The 22,883-nt window shown below is 38.3% G+C and overlaps 1 protein-coding gene across 5 annotated transcripts in view; it reads right to left on the bottom strand.

The window, feature by feature from the left end:
• The window catches only part of atg13 (ATG13 autophagy related 13 homolog (S. cerevisiae)), a 78,864-nt gene that overhangs the window by 44,963 nt on the left and 11,018 nt on the right, over window positions 1-22,883 (bottom strand). For all 5 annotated transcript variants that reach the window (XM_043706211.1, XM_043706214.1, XM_043706215.1 and 2 more), the window contains 7 exons: window positions 20,812-20,892; window positions 17,717-17,797; window positions 17,203-17,322; window positions 10,063-10,109; window positions 9,623-9,763; window positions 4,293-4,333; window positions 2,068-2,164 (listed from right to left, as the gene is read on the bottom strand). In XM_043706211.1, the coding sequence (XP_043562146.1) occupies window positions 2,068-2,164; window positions 4,293-4,333; window positions 9,623-9,763; window positions 10,063-10,109; window positions 17,203-17,322; window positions 17,717-17,797; window positions 20,812-20,880 (596 nt within the window). In that variant the 5' untranslated portion in view covers window positions 20,881-20,892. Of the gene's footprint in view, window positions 1-2,067; window positions 2,165-4,292; window positions 4,334-9,622; window positions 9,764-10,062; window positions 10,110-17,202; window positions 17,323-17,716; window positions 17,798-20,811; window positions 20,893-22,883 lie in introns of those variants that run through there.

Raw genomic sequence — 22,883 nt, 5'->3', positions numbered from 1 at the left:
TGTGGCTCTGCTGGAGACATTTACAGAAATTCAGTAGCTTCCTTTTGAAGGTTATCATTGAATCTGCATCCACCAAACAGATTATTTTAGATTGGTGTTCTTGTGTACTAACTCTTCAGCCACTGGGGGGAGGGAAAAAAACTGCCCATTTACTTAATCAAAAGCTTTTACTATTCTGTATAATCAGGTTAAATAAACTCTTCTTGCTACTATAACAATCCCAATTTCTCAGGATTCGCCAGGTAACTGAAGTCTTTCAGTCTGTAAATTCAGTAAATCCCCATTGCACCTTCTGTAATGCCTTGACATCCTTTCCAAAATGTTATGCCCAGAATGCAATAACTGGGGCCTAACCGGCATTTCATAAAGGTTTAACATAAACTACTGGCTTCTGAATTCGATGCCCGTATTTATCAACGATGAAACTTATATGCTTTTTAGCAGCCATCTCAACTTGTCCTGCCACTATCAGCTATTCTGAACATACACCCTCAGGTCTCTAAACGTTTACCCCCATTTAAGATAGGTCAATTCGTTCATAATGACTTTCCTCATTCCTCCAACCAAATTTACCACATCTCAGTTTTCGGCACTGAAATTCATCAGCAATTTGTCTGTCCCCATTTTAACAATTCATCTCCAAACAGTTGTTTTGCTATACTTCTCTCTGAGTATTATGTTTGCATTACCTACTAACTTTGAAATGATGACCTGTTAAAGACTGAATCCAATAACCTGGTGAAATTGTTTCTGCAAGTCAGCTATAGTAACTGACAACAGAAAGTCTGCAAGAGAACAGGTACACCAGGTGAGTCTTCCTTTTGAGCCATTACAGCTCTTTATCTTTCTTTGTACTGCTTCACATTTTGTTCACATATTCAGCATGCTTTTAAATGTTACAATTGATCTTACATCTATGACTTGCTGTAGTGAATTCTAGTTTCATACTACTATTTGTGTAAGGAAGTTTTTGTTTTGACTCTTAACCGATTTATTTCTAATGTGATGAAGTCACCTTATTCATGATTTGTATCAGAGAGAGAAATTGCACCTGATTTAACCTGTTCATTTCCGTCATAGTTTGAAATATCCAAATGAGGTAATTTTTTTAACTTCATCTACAGAGAATTGCAGCCTGTTTACCTAGTCATTCATAATTTGCTTCATCCCAGGTGATGCATGTGTGAATGTGCACTCCCTCCAAACCTCTCCAAACCTGTTGTTAAACCAATAGCAGTTATTTCTCGTTCTAGAGTTAAAATTGAGAACAACCAACCATCTAAACCTTTCCAATCTTACTTCCTGAAAGGAAACGTGCTTCAGAGTCTTTATGGCCAAGAGATTGTAGAATTGCTCAGGTGCTTAAATTCACATGCACACCTTTCAAAAACAAGATCTGTGACACAAACTGTTGACATTTCTCAGACAATTTATTCTGTGTACAGAAAGTCACAGAAATCTGCAGTACTTCAAGCTTATGCAGCCTGTAAATATTACTTTCAACTGTGTACACAAATTCCTGAATTAATTGAAAGGATTGTGAGTGTTTTCTCCTAGTTAATTGCTCAATTTTTGCATCTTGTATTTAAAGTGAAGACTATTGTTCATTAGTGTTCCAGAGAGTCTGCATTTCATGTTAGCAACCATGGTTTCTGAATGTGTGGACATGAGCACTGGCAGCCTAGTCAACTAACACAGTGCAACCATTCTGGACATATCATAACCTGATATAACCTTATATCATTGCCTGATATAAGCATACATGCATTTTCAGAAACAAAACAATTGCTGATCATCATTGTGAAATCAACTGTAACACTCCAATGGTTAGGTAGCAAATTTCTTTGCTTGTATTTAAATTGAACACTTAAAGTTTCCCAAAGAGCCTTATTTTTAATATAATGCTCTGCAGAATGACTATATAAACACCAAGTAATCTCAACACGAGTATCAGACAATCATTCAACTTTGCAAATGACTTATCCAAACATTTATGAATTGTTTTAATTAGTTTGCCCTATCATGATCATTATAGCACTGCCAGTATAAAACTGCACCACACTTTACCTGCCAGACATGAAAGCCAGATTAGTTCGGTATGCACACGACAGCGTGATAGTACCAACAGGAGTTCCAACCATTCCGACCCGTACTGTTTGAAAACCTGAGAGTGACAAAAAAATGGAAAAGGTTTCAAGATCTATTCTGTTTCAGAACCGTGACTTCAGATTAAGGTTGGAGGGGATGGAAGAAAAGAATAAAAAGGCAAGTCTTTGACTGGGTGAAATGCAGGTAAGATCAACTGACAAAAGAATTGATAGTGCAAGACAAAAAAAAGAGACAGTAGCGAGTAGGTAAAGAGACAAAAGCTGCATCTAGAAAATGTGTAAATGGTAAAAGCAGAATAAGCATTGCAACAAACATTAGACAAAAAGGCAAAACAACTGAGCTGTAGGTTATAGGAATTAAAACTACCGGACTCAATGTCAAACAAGGAAAATGTAAAACGCCTAGCAAAGAGATGCTGTTCCTCAAAGTTGCACTGGGGTAACATTTGATTAGAAGGCCATGTATAGATAGGTCAGAATGGAAGTAAAGTGGATAATTAAAATGACGGGACTGTAAGCATGGGGTTATACTCTGCAAACTCATTCAGCTTGCATTTGGTCTTGTCAAAATAGAGGAGACCTAATCCTGAGCAGCAAATACAATGCACTAAATTGAAAACATTACAAAATCTCCATTTCACCTTGATTAACTATTTGAGGCCTTGGGACAGTGAGAAGGTAAAAGAGGAAGTGTTGCATTTACTGTATTTTTATTTAAGGGAATGAACAGTGTTGGATGTTGCTATTTTGTGACAAAAATGACTTCTGTGGTTTATCATATTTTAGCACCTCATAATTGGTCTTTTGTGTCTGAAAAATCGCTAATAAAAGACTACCTCCACTGGGTGGGCAGTGTTGCTTCAATAGATGACCTTTGTACTTCAAATCATTTCACTTGCATTTCAAAACTTTGGCGTTTTAATATTTTCACTATCTGGGCAATGGAAGCATTTAAGCATATATTTACTCATGACCTTGAGATTTGTGGCATAGACACAAACGTTTAGATGTTTTTTTTCCAACAAGTTCTGCATTTTGCCATTCACACCTCACCTGAACCTTTTTCTTCTTATCTCTTTACCTGGCCTATGACCCATTCTCTGTGCTACAGTATCACCACTTTAGCCACTTAATCTCTCTTGCCAACCATCCCATGACAGATCTTGCATTTTGTTCCAATACCACAGTTCCTCCCTTTTGAACTTGCTTACAACCAACATTTTCCAGGTCCAGTGATGAAAGGTAGTTGACCTGAAACAACAATTATTTCTTTCACCACAGTCTTTGCCCGATTTGCTGAGCAACTGAAGCATTTTTTTGTTTTTATTCCAGATTTCCAGTGTTGGTGAAATTTTGCTTTAGTCCAGCAGCATGGTGACTCAGTGGTTAGCACTGCTACCTCACTATGCTGGGGATCTAGGTTTGATTCCACTCGCAAGTGACTGCCTGTGAAAGGTATACACGTTCTTCCTGTGTCTGTGTTAGTCTCATCCGCTGCTCTGGTTTCCATCCACAATCCAAATATGTTTAAGCTAGGTGGATTACCCATGGGAAATGCAGGCTAACAGGGAGAGGATTGGGCAGGGGAGATGCTCTTTGGTGTGGAGTCAACTGGCTGAACAGCTTGTTTCCACATTTTAGGGCTTTTATGATTCTACTTTTGGCTAAAACAAATCACTTGCATGATCCTCCTTCGTTTGACTCGACTGTGAGTCCTCACTTTATGTCAGCCAAGCAAAACTAGAGATGGTAGGATGCTGCATGGAATTTTGAATATGATTGGTCTATTTTGAAGCACACCAAAGTAAACACCTTATTCAAAACACCTCTTTGAATGGGTATTGGAGGCCGAGGGTAGTGGCATTGGACCAGGAAGGTTGAGAGTTAAAATTCTATCATGACATTAGGGTACAATGTTCCCTTCGTCCCATCTTCAACATTAAATATTCCACAGAAGACAGCAATCGTGGAGGACGTAACTTTAGGTAGGCAACTGGATAGAAAATGTTTCTTTGATTAGCTCCGAATGTCTGGTAGGATAGAGTACATGTTAGGGAACAACAATAGTAGACTGGAGAACAAAATCCCATTTGCAATTTCTTAGTTAAGAACAGAGGGGAAAATCCAGCAGAGCGAGTTTTTTAAAATCCAATCATTGGTGGATACAAAACTTGAGAAACACACCTTCACCCAGGCCATTCAGTTGTACTTCTCCAAAATATATCCTGGAAATTTGAAAACAAAATAACAAAAGTATCAATTAGTACTCAAGTGACTTAAATACAATACAAGCTATTATCATCATGAAAATCAGGATATTTGAAGAAATACTTTGCAAAAAAAATCTTTCACTTCCCAAGAAAGAAAGATTATTTTCTCTGCAGAGAAAATACTTAACTGTTGCAAAAATCAGTAAAAGCAGCCTTTGAGAACAATGATGGAAAGGCTCCCTCAAATGATGGTTTCACTGGGTCACTTAAAGAAACATCACTTATCAACAAGTCATCCAGGTTTTCAATACTAATATGGAAGCTTTATGCAAGATAAAATTAAAATTCTAATATAGAACCAATTAGCTTGATAGCAGAAGGATGAAAGGAATAGATCCACCAGGCATATAATTTAACCCGGTTTTTGGGGTGATCAGATCATTCACGGCAGACCATCAACTGCTATTTTCACAATGGTTAAAATATTTTCTCTATCTTCGGTTATACAGCATTTAAAATTAGTCACTTGTAACACAGGAGCCCATCCAGCCCTTTGGAAATACGTTAGTTCTCCACTGAGCAATCCAGTCTCATGCCTTTACTCAATTTCTGTAACCCTACAAATTATTGCTGTCAAGTGTCCACTCATTTTCCCTCTGAAATCGTCAACTATTTCTGATCCTATCACCCTCATAGGCATTGCTTTCAGCAAAGTGAAAAAAACCCCATCACATATCCTATGCATTGCTTGCTCAGAACCTTAAAACATGGTTGCTATAGACCTTGTGCTGAAACCTGCACACTATCGGCCTCATTCTGAATCCTGTGCTATCAGTAAATTATTAGCTTGCACACTGCCATCAAATTGCTCCTCAACCTCTATTATTTCAAGGAGTAGAACACCAGATTTTCCAATCTACCTCTGAAACTAAAGTCCTCCACACTGGAACCAATCTGCTAAACCTCATCTGCACCTTCTCAAGGATACTCAGATTCTTTACAAAGTGTGGCAATCAGAAATGGCATACAGTGATACTCTAATTCAGATCTACCTTGCTTTATAGACGTTCAGCATACTTTTATATACACTGCCTCCATCTGTTTTGCTTAACACTCAAACGTTCTGTTACCTTCATTGATAAATGCACATGTAACCGAGGTCTCTATGTTCCTGTAAACAATTTCAAACTGTGCTGTTACATCTAAAATTACTTCTTTCTGTTCTATCTCCCAGAATGCATCATTTCTATTCTAATTTAAATTTCATCTGTCCATTCTGCTCGTCGATCAACATCATATTACTCGTGATTTTTATCATTCTCATTATCTGCCACTCCTTTAAGTTTGACATCACTGGCAAATTTTGAAAATTCTATTTAGCATTCTAAGAGCTAAGTCATTTATATACAGCAAAAATAAAAACGCAGTGATCACTGCACTGGCCCTTTGAGAACAGCATTGTTTACGATTCTCTAGTCTGAAAAGTAAACAATTATGATTTGATTTTTCTGCTCTTAAGCCAATCTTAAAATCCGGTTGAAGACTGACCATCATATATCTTGAACCATTTTGTACAAATTCTGTAAGCAATCACAGATTTCTAAGTAATCCCTTTTAATTCCTTCCTTCTGCAAACACTATGCTTTTTTATTTTTGTGCTCTTAAAATTGATTAAAATAATAAAGACTGATTTTAAAATCAGTGTTTTTCAAGGGTTGATACATGATTTGAAAGCAAGAAATGTGTTTGTATTGCAGTGGGTTAGAGCAGTGTTTGCAAATAAGCTGGCACTGAAGGGTTGTTAACAGTTGGAGCTTTTCTTGGCAATAAGTTGATTGGTCCATGGACTAATGATCAGCTAGTTATCGACGTCAAAGACTTACTGCCGGCCAACAACTATGTGATTAGTTCATTAACTGAATATCGTGGGGCTAGGAGCAAGACATAAAGAGAAGTCACGAGATTTCTACCTGCTCAGGAGTGTCTTGCTCTCCTCTGCAGTCAAAATCCACTTTCAATATGAAGAAAAACAGTTTATCTTTCCTTCTGCAGTAGCTACAAGCTGTGATTTTTTAACTGTAAAGTCAGAGGCTGTTTTCTAAGTAAAGGAGCCACTCTGTGCCTCTTGGAGCAGGAGAACCGACGTTTCGGGAATAAGCCCTACTTCAGGAAAGCCCTGAAAAGGGTTTATGCCCGAAACGTCATTTCTCCTGCTCCTTGGATGCTGCCTGACCTGCTGCGCTTTTCCAGCAACACACTTTTCAGCTCTGATCTCCAGCATCTGCAGTCCTCACTTTCTCCTAGTTCCACTCTGTGCCTCTTGTAAACCAGTGGAAGCATTAAAAAAAAGGAAAGCAGAAAAGAAATCTTCTGATCCGCAAGAATAAATGCAGCAGATATTATGATCAAAGACTACAAAACTAACAGTACTCCTCTCTGTCCATGTGTCTTTTCTGCCTATCCATGGTTATGTGTGTGTGCACACGCATGCAAGGAAGTGTGTATGATGGAAAGGATTAGAGTTATAATTAGCAATGTTATATGCCAACAACTTATAACTTGTTTATCTATAGCTGTAGTCTAATTACTTGTAAAAAAGTTATTAAGTACTGAAACCTAGTCTCTCTGGAACCTTTATGGACTTATTTTAAAAGCTTTAACATTTGTGGCTTGATTTCCAGCGCATTATTGATGTTTCATCTTGGCTGTTGTGCAGCTGCTCCAATGACCTGTGGCGACGGCATGCAGATCACAGCACTGACTTCCTGTTCTGGAAGTTGCTGCCTACATGGCCTTGGAGGCCCACGCAGCCAGTGAGAAAATTAGAGGCAATTCTGCATGCTACCCTAGTGAGTTGTGACGCTTCAAATTACTTTTGCATCTGGCCTCGAGCAGCACTTCACATTTGAAAAGTGCTTTGTCCCATTATATTCCAAGGCGAGCTAGCCCTGTGGACTGTCAAAAATTCTGAATTTATTACCAAAATTCCAATAATTTTCTGCTGTGGGCTTGAGTTCCTGTAAAGTGTAGTGGCGCACAGAATGCCCAAACCAATTTTATGTGGTTTCAGAAAGTTTAATGATAAAAAATAGTTGTTCCATTTGTCTGTGTTGGGTTGAAACACAGTTTAGACAGTCTTCCAATGCATCCAATCATATTCAAAGTAGATTTATATTTAAGAAAAAAAAGACATTAAAAATTCAGTAGTGACCAAAACGGTACTATGATCTACCAGTATTTGAACAAAATATAAAAAGAAAAAAATAAGAAGGGAAGTGGTAATGTTACTGAACCAGTGATCAGAAGCCTCGAAAGATCACCCTCAGAAGAGTTCAAATTCCACAACAGCAGTTTGAAAAGTTGAAAGATTTCAGTTAAATTTGGGGAAAAAAGCTAGTGTTATTAAAACAAAAAGTAAGCAAGAAGCAGTGGGATTGTTCTAAGTATTCAAAGGGTTCCATAGCTATGAGACAACTCTGCAGCTATGAGGAACAATCAAATAGTTGGACTTATATTCCTTACAATAGAGGAGGGGGAATGGTGATTTAATTGAAGTGTGCAAAATAATGAGGTGTTTGGATACAGTGGACAGGGAAGACCTGTTACCCCTAGCAAAGCAATCAGTTTCTGGGAATAACGAATTTAAAGGTGATTGGTAGAAAGAACAGAGGGAACAGGGTCAGAGTCATGTAGCACAGAAACAGAACCTTAAGTCCAACTTGCCTATGCTGACCAAGTTTCCCAAAATAACCAAGTCCCATTTGCCTGTATTTGGTCCATATCCTTCTAAACCTTTCCTATTCATTTACCTGTCTAAATGTCTTTTAAATGTTGTAACTGTATCTGCATACCACTTCCTCAGGCAGTTCATTCCACATACAAACCATTCCCTGTGTGATGTTGTCCCTCAGGTTCTTTATAAATCTTTTTCCTCTCACCTTAAAAATATGCTCCCTTGTTTTGAATCCCCCCACCTAAGGAAAAGACCTTAGCTTTGTCCCTCATGATTTTATATACCTCCACAAGATCAAGCTCCTACACTATAGGAAAAAAAAGTCCCACCCTATCCAGCCTCACTTTGTAACTCAAAAACTTCAGTCCTGGCCACATGCTTGTAAATCTTTTCTGGAACCTCTCCAATTTAATAATATCCTTTCTATAGCAGGGTAACCATAATTGTATACAGTACTCCAGGAGTGGCGTCACCAACATCCTATACAACCTCAACATGACATCCCAAATCCTATACTCAATGGTCTGAGCAATGTAGGCAAGTGTGCTAAATGCCTTCTTAACCACCCTGTCTACCTGATACACAGCTTTCAAGGAACTATGTACCTGAACCCCAAGGTCTCTGTTTGACAAGATTATCCAGAGCCCTAACATTAACCGTATAAGTCCTGCCCTTGTTTGTTATAACACAATGCAATATGTTGCATTTAACCAAATTAAACTCCATTTGCCACTCCTCAGCCCATTAATACAACTGATCAAGATTCCTTTGTAATCTTAGATAACCTTCCTCACCATCCACTATACCACCAATTTTGGGGTCATCCGCAAACTTACTAACTTTAAATAAGATCCTGAATTGATTGAATGTAAGAAATGGAAGCAAGAGGGGTACTCTTGTGGTGCAGTGGTAGTATTCCTACTTCTAAGCCATGAGACCTGCGTTTAAGTCCCACCTGTTCTACAGATGTGTAATAATGTCTCTCGACAGGTTGATGAGAAAATATCTAGAAGTAGGAGGAGGCCATTCAGCCCACAAGATGTAACGGGAACTTGTTTCCACCCAGAGGATGGTATGTGTCTCAAGTTGGTGCCCAGTTTAGAGTTGGAGATCCTCAGTTCATTTAAAACAAAACTGAAACTGCACATGAAGAACTGTAACTGGCAAGGCTACGGTTCAGATATAAGAAAGTGGGAGCAGAAAGGACAGCAGCTAGTTTATTCAGCTGGCACAGATAGGATAGGCTTAATGGCTTCTTTCCATGTTGTAACAATACTTTAGTTGTATGGCTCTGGATGTCTTTTCAGAGAGGGAACCATATCGTCCTTACTGAGCTTGGCTTATAACTTTTCCTAAGCAAAGTTGTTTCTATGAAATGCCCCAGCAAACCTTTCAGATGACAGGAAAGGCACTAAATGCCAGCCTTACCAGTGACACCCAATTCTGCAGGAAGTGCTTTAAAAGAAAGTAAGCCTTTCCACATGCTAATTTGCTTTTATTAGGTGAAATATACTAAAAACCACAAACACATTGTAGGAAGTAAAATTAGGATAAAAATGATTTTTTTTTACCTGTACAGGATTACATAGTCATGTCCCTGCTTTCTAGATAGTTTATATGCAGGTGTCACTCTTGTGATTGCAAGAAGTGACTTCAGTAGCAAAGACAGTCTGTTGTAGACAGTGTAAGAAACTTTAATTTCTTTATCACATCTAAAAGAAACACAAACAGAAATTTTGAAATAACAAAACAACCCAACATGGAAGATGTGTTTCTGTTGCCTTTGCTACTTGTAACATATTTAAATCAAACTGGTAGGAATCTGATTGCCATATTCTAAATTAAGTGTGGGAAGTACCATACATCCATCTTAAATGTGTAACTTGCACTATCAATACCGCAATAATATGAATCTTTAGTGCAATTCATGTTAAAAAAAACTAGTCTTTTCTGTGGTTTAAATGCAAGTTATTTCAGTAAAACTATTTTGAAAAAAAAAGAGCAAACTTACTTGTCATTCATTTCCAAACACCATGTCTCCAGTTCCATTGAATCTCCCTGGCACAAAATATGCAAAAATCTTAGAATTGACAGGTACTCGAACAACACTGTGCTTTCATATAGCACCTTTAATTTAGTGACCGTCTCAAGTGACTTTACAGGAGTATAACAAAACAAAATTTAATATGAGCCAGAAACATATTAGAGAAGATGATCAGAAGCTTGGTCAGAAAGGTAGGTTTGAAGCAGTGCTATAAAAAAAAGGAAGAAGGAAATACAGACAGAAAGAACTCAGGAGTAAATACATCTTTTCAAACAGGCTGTTGAATGTTGAAGATGTTGACATTTGTTGCCAAAATCTCAAAGCTGATATAGATACGAAAAAGAAACATTGAACAGCTATCAAATTTTATGTAAAGACTCATACCCTTCATTATTTATACTTGATTGTAATTATGATCTATGGTAATTATTCCTGTCTTGTAATTATGGTCTGAGCTTGTCCTTTTCAGCTAATTTACAGAGCAATTTACAAGTAAGCAATAGCAGACTTAGAAATAAACTACAGGAAATTAATCAAGTTAGTTGGAGATCCCCTGCTGGCAAACAAAAAAAAAGTTGTTTTGTTATAATTTTTTAAAACTTCCCTTGGACACAAGTGATAATAATAAACTGCATTTAGTATCTCCATTCGACACATCTCTGGGACATTAATGATGATCATTAAAACTTCTGCAGTGCTTGTGTGAATAATATTCCCACGACAGCAAATGGGGAATTCTAGGATACTGATCCAATACCCCTGAAGGAATAAGAACATGTATCCAACAATGATAATATTGCAATGATACCTCAAGTTTATTCAGCTGAGGATGGATCCCTATGGAACACCTATAGCAATGACCTGGAGTAGCAAGATTGGCCTGGGGCATACAGAACTATTATGTACGTTTTCTTTTATTTGTTCTTTCATGGGAGGTAGGCATTGAAGGTAAGGCCAGCAAATATTATGTATCACTAATTGCTCTTGAGGGCAGTTAAGAGTGACCCACATTGCTAAGGGTCTGGGGTCACATGTAGGCCAGAACATTTTGCTTTTTAAAGTAGATAACCTTTGTTTTTTATAATTAATGATAGTTGTAATAATCAGCTTTTCTGGGACAAGCTATATATTTCAAAGTAACTAACTGAATTCAAATTCTACCAGTCGCCAAGGTGGGATTTAAAACAGTGTCCACAAAGTATTAGCCTAGGCCACTCTATTACTCGCCTAGTGACATTAGCACTACGCCATTAATAGTGTCATTTGCTTAAGCTTGGCTTCAGTGAAGAGGTGGGAAAGGGGGAAACCTCAGGAGAAAGCAGAGATGAATCATTCACTCAGCAAATCTGATTGCAGATGGATGCAAACAATTCAGCTGTATCTTTTTCATGGAGCCAGCTCCTTTTCCTGCTAATTGCTCTAAATTAGATATGGCAGGATTACAGATTTTGACTGGACCTGTTGAATGCAGAATTGCTCAGTTCTGCCAATAGCATGCTGCTTTTGCATGAGTCGATACACCAAATGTATTCTGCCAAATCAGTTCAGTCTCTGTGACAAGAAGCTGCTGATGACCCCAAATGCAAAGTCTATGCACCCTGACAACACAAGCTGAAATGGATACTGCAGAATTCTACATAGAAATAGCTTTCCACTGTTCATGGTCTCAAATCTCTTCTGTCTAGATCTCTTAAATATATGAAACTCATTGTTTCTATCTGTTCTCTGCCATCTTGTTCAAATTTGTAAGTCCATCTATCAAGACACCCTGTAACCTCCTCCCTTCTCTACTGGCTTGGTATCATACCAAGTACAATAATCTCTTTGGTGCTTACTGGAAATCAATCAGCTCATAACTGCAGGAGTTTCTCAAGATATTGTCCATGGCCCAGCCAGCTTCAGCAATTATGTTGTTTTTCCCCCAAAGTTGGAAGTAGAAATGGTTGCTAATGTTTCAATTCCATCTACTATTCTTTAGTTAATGAAATAGTCCACGACACTTACAGCAATATCTGAATAACATTCATGCTTGGACCAAGTGGTCAAGCAACATTCATGCCACACAAAGTGTCTGAGAATGACCATCTCCTCCTTTGACATTATCTCCAAACAACAATACACTAGGGGTCACCACTGACAAGAAAGTTGACTGGACAAGTCACATAAATACTTCAACAACAAGAGCAGGTTAGATTCTGCAAATTTTGCAGTGCATGAATCAACACCTGATTCCCTAAAAGCTCTTCTATCAAATACAAAGCACGAGCCAGAAGTGTGGTGCAGCACTTGGCTGAATAACTACAGTTCCAAAACACTTTAGCTTAATACTTCATTCCCTCCACCACAAGATTTGTTTTGTATATAAGCTACATCCAAGATGCATTGCAACAGCTCACCAAACCTTTCATAACATTAACTCATAAACCATGACCACTAGCACCTCAAAAGATAAAGACAGCTTGGGAGAACTCCATGACCTCCAAGTTTACTCCATCCTATCTTGGGAATATGTCGCTGTTCCTTCATTGCTGCTGGGTCAAAATCTTGGAACTTCCTAATCAACAGCACAATGGGTGCATCTTCACCACAAGAACCGATTGTACTATAGGCCCCCAAATAGGCAGCGGGAAACAGAGGAGCAAATATTTCGAGAAATCTCAGATATCTAAGTGTAAGAATAATAGGGTTGTAGTAAGGGATTGCCATAGTGTTAAGGGCTTGGATGGAGAACAATTTGGTAAATGTGTTCGAAATTTTCTTTATCAATATGTAGATGTATTTACTAGAGGAGGAGCAAAACCTGATCTCTTAGGAAATAAGGCAGGGCAAGTGACTGAAGTGCTAGCTGGTGAGCATTTTGGGACTAGTAATCATAATTCTATAAGTTTTAAAATAATTATGGAAAATGATCAAACCTTGTATAAAAATTAAAATTTTTAATTGGAGGCCAACTTTAATGGTATGAGATAGGAACTTTCAAAAGTTGATTGGAGTAGACTGTTTACAGGTAAAGGGATGATTACTAAGTGGGAAGTTTTTAAAAGTGAGAAAACAGGAGATCAGAGGCAGTATGTTACTGTTAGAGCGAAGGTTAAGGCTGGTCGGTATAGGGAACAATGGATAAATAAAGATTTTGAGGCTCTGATCAAGAATAAGGAGGCATATTTCAGCTATAGATAACTGGGATCAAGTGAATCTCTTAAGAGTCATAAAGTCCTACAGCATGGAGACAAGCCCTTTGGCTCAAACTGATCCATGTTGACCAAAATATCCACCTACACTAACCCCATTTCTCTGCACATGGCCCTTATCCCCCTTGGCTCACAAGCCTCATTTCTGATGAAGAGCTTATGCCTGAAACGTCAATTCTCCTGCTGCCCAACCTGCTGTGCTTTTCCAATACCACACTCTTTGACTCTGATCTCCACATCTGCAGTCCTCACTTTCTCCATATCCATCTCCACCTTTTCTATTCTTGCATTTTGTCGAAATGCCTTTTAACTATTGTTAAATGTACCTGCCTCAACAACTTCCGCTGGCAGCTCATTCCATGTGCATACCACCCTCTGCTTAAAAATGTTGCCTTTCAGGTTCCTTTTACTCTTTATTCTAGCCCCTCTAATCTTAAACTGATGCCTTCTAGTGAGTTCCAGATTCTCAACACCCTCTGGGTGAAATCAGAATTAATTACCTGTTGGCAACTAAGGAGCAAAAGACAGTCAATCAATTCAGGTTGTGGTGGCGCAAATCTCTGTTTGTGCTCATGGTCAACAACACATTATAAGTCTGTTTTTGGATGCTGGATCTGTTCTATTTTACTTGGCTGAGGATTGCCACAGTGGAACTCATTATTTTTATGATGACTGCACCGCAGGCTATTCTATTTGTATTACTGTAGACAATGTGCCAACAACAGGTGGAGTGGTCAGGATTGCTCCTCTTGGTGCTGCTCTGGTCTAACAGCTCTGTCCCTCAGAATTCAGTGTTGGCACTACCAAGCCATTTTAACAGTGGCCATTGAAGCCCCAGAGTAGTTTTTCAATTGATCCAAACATGGAGGGATAGATTCAATATTGGGAGTGAAAAATAGGTGGCAATCTGCATAGTTTCTAATGTAAGTGGTATCCACCTTTCATGTCCTCAGAACTGCCCAAAACCTTCACAGCCAACTCAGCACTTCAGAAATCCAGACAATAATTTCATGCATTTTAAATCAGTATTAGGAAACTTATTTTAGAAGTTAATTAGTGTCAACTATCTTTCAGGTTTCAGAAATACTTGTTATGATTTAGTACATGAAAGGTAATTTTAAAGGCATTGGCAAGTAAAGAATTAGCTACCTGCTTTGTTCATTTTTCCAATGCACTAATTTGTAATTGAACTCTTCCAGCAATAGTGTATGGGTGTTCTTAGATGAGGAAATGCCTTCTAATTTCTCATGTTTAGACGAATTATGTTGCTCTCAGAAAGGGACAATTCGATTCAAATTAACAAAAAAGTTCTTCCAAAGCTCATCTTTGAAGCATTTACATTGTGTATTATTAGTTTGAATTACATGTTCAATTCTCTTCATTCCTATAAACCTTTTAAGCATACAGAAGTTTGACCTACAGCAATTCAGCAAGTCTTCTGCTACCAGAGATAAAGATAGACAAGCAAATGCTCTTGCAAAGTTAGGTCAAGTTTCTATGCAAGGTTATTACAAAGGATCCTTCATATTAAAGCTTTAATGATGTTATAATCCCAACTGAAATTATTACTGGACAAGTCTGTGGTGGGAGGAAGAAATCTGGCTTGATAGATCAGGTTTTCCTTTTTGGTTTTATTGGAGTGGTCTTTCATGGACATACAAACATTCAATGTGGCAGATTTGGGTTTAACAATAAAACAGAAGTTTGTTATGCATGTAAAGATAAAATAGAATAAAGCAAACTATTTACATACAAGCTGAAAATGTGTTGCTGGAAGAGCGCAGCAGGTCAGGCAGCGTCCAAGGAACAGGAGAATCGACGTTTCAGGCATAAACCCTTCTTCAGGCTTATGCCCGAAACGTCGATTCTCCTGTTCCTTGGATACTGCCTGACCTGCTGCGCTTTTCCAGCAACACATTTTCAGCTCTGATCTCCAGCATCTGCAATCCTCACTTTCTCCTATTTACATACAAGACAAATTTGAAGATTTCAAAACACATGATAAAATACAATTACATTAACCCAACAAAACTCCTTTACAATACTCATACCACAAAGAATTTCACCCTCTTTCACATCAATAGGGCTTAAGTTAACTGTGGTTTCAATGCCATGTCTTGAGAATCCTTATACTGAGATGCCTCTCTCGTAACAGCTCTGAACTACCACTCTTCCTTAGGAGCAACTGTTTTACACATTCAACTTCAGTGTAGACTTCTGCAAACAGCCTCAATTTGTTTCAAGTTGTGGATGTTTCCCTCAAGCCCAAAAAAATGTTTTCAGAGTCTTCTATCTGAAAGCATAACGTAGTATCTAATTTACTTTGCCTGAAAACCCTCCAGTGGAAACAAAATCCTATTGCTCTCCAGAAAGTCTCTCACTAATGCTGTATTTTAAAGTAAATCACCATTTAATCACTATTTAATCATTAAATACCAGACAGAGAAAACCCATGTGCCACTAATTCAAAATCTAAAATAAACTATATTAAAATATATAAATCACACACCTTGCAACAAAATGCATGTATGACTACATGTTTTTTTCAAAACACTGCATGAGGAATACCTGTAAATCTGTTTGCTGGTATATTATGTAAATCTTAGTTGGATTCCAAAAATCACAATCAAAAATTGTGATTATTAAAGACACTTGAAATAGATAGTGTGGGTTTTGTTTGATTTCTGGGCTTCTTATTATCTGGATATTGGCCAAGTAAAGGCATATTCTAACTCATAAACAATGGACACTCATTTAGAAAAAATGGTTTTGACCTTGAACCAAACGAAAATATTTATCGCTGAATTCAGAAGTACAACACTAATACAATAAAGCATTACTTAACAGCAATACACAACCTCAACTTTTAAATTGTTCAACCAAATAGGCATTAGCATCAAAATGAGAACAGGACCCTAAAAGGCCTTGGCAGAAAACTAACATTAACCTAATTTGCTGCAGAGGAAAAGGACAAAGAACATACACACCAATTGTAAGATCTAAGTTGGAGGGCAAAATTAAACAACACATGGTTAAGAATTAATTAAGTTTAAGGATAAGGTGACATAGTGACAATGTGAATGAGAACTAAAGAGGAAATGGCATCAAGAAGACTTTGAACTGATGGAGAAAAGAACAATTTATCTGCTAAATGTGAATACAAAATGTGTAACATCATTATATTAAAATTAAAATTAAAAAAGTGAGAAAGTAAAAAGTATTTTAAAACAGGGAAGGTGTGCCTTTGTCAAAAGGGCAGGATTACTAAGACTTGGAAATCAAATATAGCCCAAGGGATTCAGGTTTGATAACTGATTATTTTGTAGTAGTAATCTTATTGGCATTCTTATGTCAAATTTTAAAGAACAGGGTATGCAGATGGCTTCTTGAGAATTATGAGGTGAGCTACCATGTGAAACCACAAAACTCATTTCAAATAAGATACTTAAGTGTTTGACTAATGTTAGAACTAGATTATAAAACAAATCATGTATGGCACTGCTGTGAGAGATTAAATGCAGCCCTAATATGGCTGCGTGGTGACTATAGATGTGAAAATTGTTGGTGCTTATGGAATCGGGTGTCACAAATCAAATCAATAATTTTAAGAGAAGGACAAAAAACAACTAGTTACAACTATTGACAGCAAAACTGCAAGCAACCTAGTCAAAATTTATTCTGTGGAAAGCTTTAGGAATTACAGCAACCACCAGAGCAAAGTCTCAATTATTTACCAAAATGGAACCCACCTATCCTCCATTTGCTGAATAAATGGAAGTATAAGATAATGAAATTGCAGTTCAGCACCGATACTCATAAAATATTGATAGTCCAGGAGTTATGAAAGAAAGCTTGGAAAAGGAGGTGAATGGTATACAAATATTTATGATTCATTAAACTAAATTCAGATCTTTACCTCAGACGTCTTGAGAGAGATTTCTACACACATTGACCGTCCAATTCCAGGAAGTTGGCCTGCCAGTGCTTTTTTAGCCTCATGGGTGACTTCTGGTATGTCCTTTATTGCAAGGTTAAACTGTAACAGGAACATGAATAAATTTACATAAAAATCAGAAGTTACATGCACAATAATTAGAAATAAAGAATGAGGCAGTAATGTGACCCTGAACTAGATATATTGATGTACTTGGATGTGCGTGTGTGAGAGAGCGCACAATAAAAACAGACGAGGTTTCTGACCGTGATTACTATTCTGTAACTGTCAGCAGGGAAGTAAAAGTAAAAAGGTACAGATAGTGGGTAAGAATATGAGGCAGGCTTGAATGAAAGACCAATCCTCCACAATAAGTCAATAGTTTACCAAAACCTTCAGCCTAGACTTACAAGTAAATTATTTGTACAAGGTTATGAAGGACAGCATGGGAAAGTAGGGCAGAAAATTGGGAAGTGAGGGAGGCTAGTTTTCTTACCCAGTCTGAGCCCGTAGGAGAGGAAGACGAACGGGTACATATCTTTTCTCCAAGTCGTGCTTGCACAATTACCTGGACGGTCTGAAAAATATTCAGTGACTTTATTGACACACAGGTATCGCCAAGAATAGAGTAATTTCTTTATGTCCAACATTAGGAACAATGGGTTAACATTTTACTGAAGATAAACTTTATAATTTAGAAGCAAAGTAATTTACAATTCTGACTCCTGAGGTGGGAAAAGAGAAATAATAAAATCTAATTCATTTTCACCTTCTCTCTACAAAAATCTTAACAGAATACAACAATTAACAAAAAAATGCCAACAAATAAAGTTTTAAATCAATCCATGAGCTACAGTTTTACATTTAAAAGTTGCCACATTAAGAACACCAATAATAGGTCATTAAAAGAAGATCATGTGAAAGAGGGTTCATGTAGTCACACTACCGCAATGCTTATACTGTATTTTCATAGTGTTAAAAAAATTGCATTTTAATAGTCTTAGCAGTAATGTTTATCCACTGTGATTGTGAATGTGTTTGGAATGTTAAATTGGCTGTTTGAAATCTCAAATCAAAAATGGATTTAATGGACAATTAGCTGGAGGCTTGAAACAATTCTGTTTTTTGTTCTTTTCCCCTTATTGATGAGCACTCATCTATCAAACCAACAGGAGAATCTACCTTTTGAAAAGCAGTTGATCATTATTTGACTGTGTTAAAAACAAAATCAAGTGATGCAAATAAATGTGTGTTGGTCAGAAACAGAAGCTGGCCATTAATAAAAATTCTAGTCTTCAATCTACAGATATACTTCCCATTCTATGTGACTTTTTTTTTAGATTAGTTCCCTACAGTGTGGAAACAGGCCCTTCGGGCTAACCAGTACACACTGACCCTCCGAGAGTAACCCACCCAGACCCATTTCCCTCTGGCTAACTGACCTAACACTATGGGGCAATTTAGCATGGCCAATTCACCTGACCTGCACATCTTTGGACTGTGGGAGGAAACCGGAGCACCCGGAGGAAAGCCACTCAGACACAGGGAGAATGTGCAAACTCCACACGGACAGTCACCCGAGGCTGGAATTGAACCTGGGACCCTGGTGCTGTGAGGCAGCAGTGCTAACCACTGAGCCACTGTGTTGCCCTCTTGTGACATGCTTTCTCAATGTTTGTAAACATATGTTATACTTTAAGTATTTGCTATGCTCTGTGTTTCGTACTAGGATTGAAGGTAACTTAAAAAGTAGTTGGTTGAGTTGCAAATCATTGGTCTATTTCGTAGTATTTGACACTGAGATGATTTTTTACCTTAGTTTCTAGTTAAAGTTTTGAGGAGATCTTTCCTGAAAGCCACTGAGGCTTCCAAACAAACTGTAGACAATGGACATGATTTTCATCCTCAGCAACTCCAAAAGACATGCCACGAATATCACCCAGCACTCCATGTGGCCTTCATTAATCTAACCAAGGCTTTTGACTCAGTCACTCCAGAAAATCGAAGGCAGTCTCTGTCAAAATCTGGCAAGCCAGAGAAATTCATAACATCCCCCGTCTCCTCCAATGACAAAATGTTGGCAATGGTCCTCACTAAAGGAATCCTTTGAGGTCAAGACAGGGATTAGCAGGGAAGTGCCATTTCCCCCACCCCTTTCTTCATCATCAACACCACTGTTCTTCATCTAGTCAACACTAAGCTTCTCAGTGAGATGGACATGGTCTACAGGATGGATGAACAACTTTTCAATCTCAACCAGTTAAAATCCAAGATGAAACATGATACTGACCTCACTCGTGGAACTTCTGTATGATGATGTCATCTCTGTTCTTTTCAAAGAGACTCCAAGTCTCATTTAATACCTTTATGGAAGTATTCCGAACTATTAGTCTCAATCTCAATAATAGTGACAAGTTCTGGACCGTGCCTCCATTAAGATCAATGGAGAATTCCTATTAAACATTGAATATTTCCTGTGATACGAAGCTACCTCTTATCTAAGGTTGACATCGATGTAGAAATTCAACATCGCATCTAATCTGCAAGTGCTGCTTTTGGACATCTAAGGACATGTCTTTGACGACAATGATTTTTGTGCTGATATCAAGATCCTTGTGTACAGTATAAAGCAGTCACCCTTCCAACTCATCTATGTGGCTCTGAACATTGGACAACATACAGATTCTACTTCAAGGCCCTTGACAAGTACTATCAATGTTGTTGGAGACAGATCCTCTGTATCAGCTGGGAAGACAGGTAGACTAACATCAGCATCCTTGAAATACCTGGTAGCACCAGCAAAGGCCATGATCATCCAAAACCAACTCTGCTAGCCAGTAATGCCAAAGTTCTGACTGCCAAAGCAGATCTTCTTCATCCAAGAATGGCACTCAAATGAGAGAAGGACAAAGCAAGTATTTCAAAGATTCCTGAAGTCTTCTCTCAAGAAATGAAACATAGATGTCAACACATGAAAGATGTTTCTTCAGAAAAAGCTTGGATAAAGCTTCTCGAGGAAGAGACACAATTCTTTGAGAACACCCATCAGCATGAGGAAGTACTGAAAGAGAATCGGAGAAAGAAACGCCAATGACCTCAAAACCATGGACCAATTCCACCGCCCGGAGATACCAGCCAAAATGTGTGATTGGAGATGCGGCTCTAGGATTGAGCTCACCAGCTATGCAAGGACCCACAGAACCCATGGCCAGTGACATGGAATTTCCTAAGTGGACGATCATATGCATTAGTGAGTCATTGCCCACAAATGTTGGCACCTCAGTTTTTAATTACAACAATTCTATAAAGTGTTTCATTACAAGTGAGCATTTAACCTCTTCAGCATGTACTTCTGTAAAAAAAAATGGCAAATGTCAAAAAGGTGGTTTTGAACCACTGAGGGTAGGTTACAATAAAAGCAACTACTGAGAGATCTGATATACATTGCTAGGAAGGAGAAATTATATTACCTGAAATTAAAACTATGACAAGGTTTACTTAGTTTGTCTTGTATAAATTAAAAGATTTGCATTTCTTAACATGTTCCCTTTCAATTCATGTTAAATCAGTATCATATGTGGAGATTTGTACCTTCAGGGCAAAGAACTTAATGAACTTATCCAGATCCTTCTTATCCTGAGGGCTCAGTTCACCGTCCATGGCGAAAAAAATCTAAAGGTAACGCAGAAAATAAAAAGTTACACGATTTGAAAATGCTCAAACAATTTCCCTTTGGCAGCTACTATAAATGGTTACAAGAGCACTTCGATGGACTCCCCTCTAACAAGTAAAAACTAAAGAATGAGTTATTTATTTTGAATCTGACTCACTACTATTCTGTGACATTGGTCACAGGTTATTCATGCAACGGATGATGGTTTCATTTACAACAATTCCATAAAGAGATAAAGGGGGAAGGTTTCTCATTACCATAACATAGAACGTTTACTCGAGCAATTAATACATAAATATGTAACAAGCAAATTTAAAGTGCATTGGCCGTGTATATATGAATTTGTAAAATAGTTTGCGCATCAACTTTCAAAACGTAAGTTTTGGTCTTCCCTCCCTTCCTTCCTCAAATCTTAATTAATCACGTTGCATTGTTTTACTTTATAGAAATTTGAACATGCAGTAGATGCTCAAGGTGGAAACAGTTTACTAATTTTCTTCTAAACACTAGCTTTTGGTGAACTTATTCACCTTGCTAAAGATATTGCAGATGGGATCTATGCTCAGTACGGGGATAAAGGATGCATACTCAGTACGGGTAGAGAGAGAGGTGTGCACTGCAGGGGATACAGAGCTTTATTTCCTCTTGGTAATGTTCTTGAGGTGTAGTTGAAGCGTCCCTACCTCTGAGCCAGATGGTCTGGGTTTGAGACTCATCTGCTCCAGAGTTGTGTAGTAACAAAGCTGAACAGCTTGATTAGAAAATGTCTACCCTGAGAAACTCCCAATGAGATGACTGACCTCCCAACAACAGCTAATTTCCTTTATGCTAGGTATGACTCCAACAGACAGAGAGCCCTTCTCTTCCAGTTTCTATCAACTCAATTTTTCTAGGCCTCTTTGTTACTTTATTTGGTCAAATATGGCGTTGATGTCAAGGGCAGTCATAGAGATGTACAGCACGGAAACTGTTTTCCCTGGAGTGTCGGAGGCTGAGGGATGACCTTATAGAGGTTTACAAAATTATGAGGGGCATGGATAGGAGAAATAGACAAAGTCTTTTCCCTGGGGTCGGGGAGTTCAGAACTAGAGGGCATAGGTTTAGGATGAGAGGGGAAAGATATAAGAGAGACCTGAGGGACAATGTTTTCATGCAGAGGGTGGTACGTATATGGAATGAGCTGCCAGAGGACGTGGTGGAGGCTGGTACAATAGCAACATTTAAGAGGACGAGTATATGAATAGGGGGTTTGGAGGGATACAGGCCAGGTGCTGGCAGGTGGGACTAGACTGGGTTGGGATATCTGGTCGGCATGGACGGGTTGGACCGAAGGGTCTGTTTTCATGCTGTACATCTCTATGACCAGGCCCATATCCCTCCAAACCCTTCCTATTAATATACGCATCCCGATGCCTTCTAAATGTTGCAATTGTACCAGCCTCCACCACTTCCTCTGGCAGCTCATTTCATACACGTACCACCCTCTTTGTGGAAAAGTTGCCCCTTAAGTCTTTTTTATATCTTTTCCCTCTCATCTTAACCCTATGCCCTCTAGTTCTGGACTCCCTGACCCCAGGGAAAAGACTTTGTCTATTTATTTTATCCATGCCACTCATAATTTTGTAAATCTCTCTAAGGGGTCACCCCTCAGCTTCCGACGCTCCAGGGAAAACAGCCCCAGCCTGTTCAACCTCACCCTATAGCTCAAATCCTCTAACCCTGACAACATCCTTGTAAATCTTTTCTGAACCCTTTCAAGTTTCACAACATCTTTCAGATAGGAAGGAGATCAGACTTGCACGCAATATTCCAACAATGAACCAATGTCCTGTACAGCCGCAACGTGATCTCCCAACTCCTGTATTCAATACTCTGACCAATAAAGGAAAGCATACCAAACACCTTCTTCACTATCCTATCTATCTTCGACTCCACTTTCAAGGAGCTATCAACCTGCACTCCAAAGTCTCTTTGTTCAGCAACACTCCCT

This window comes from Chiloscyllium plagiosum, chromosome 16, assembly GCF_004010195.1.
Source record: "Chiloscyllium plagiosum isolate BGI_BamShark_2017 chromosome 16, ASM401019v2, whole genome shotgun sequence".
Taxonomy (NCBI): domain Eukaryota; kingdom Metazoa; phylum Chordata; class Chondrichthyes; order Orectolobiformes; family Hemiscylliidae; genus Chiloscyllium; species Chiloscyllium plagiosum.
Note: the sequence above shows the minus strand (reverse complement) of the source record. Positions and strands in the feature narration are given on the sequence as shown.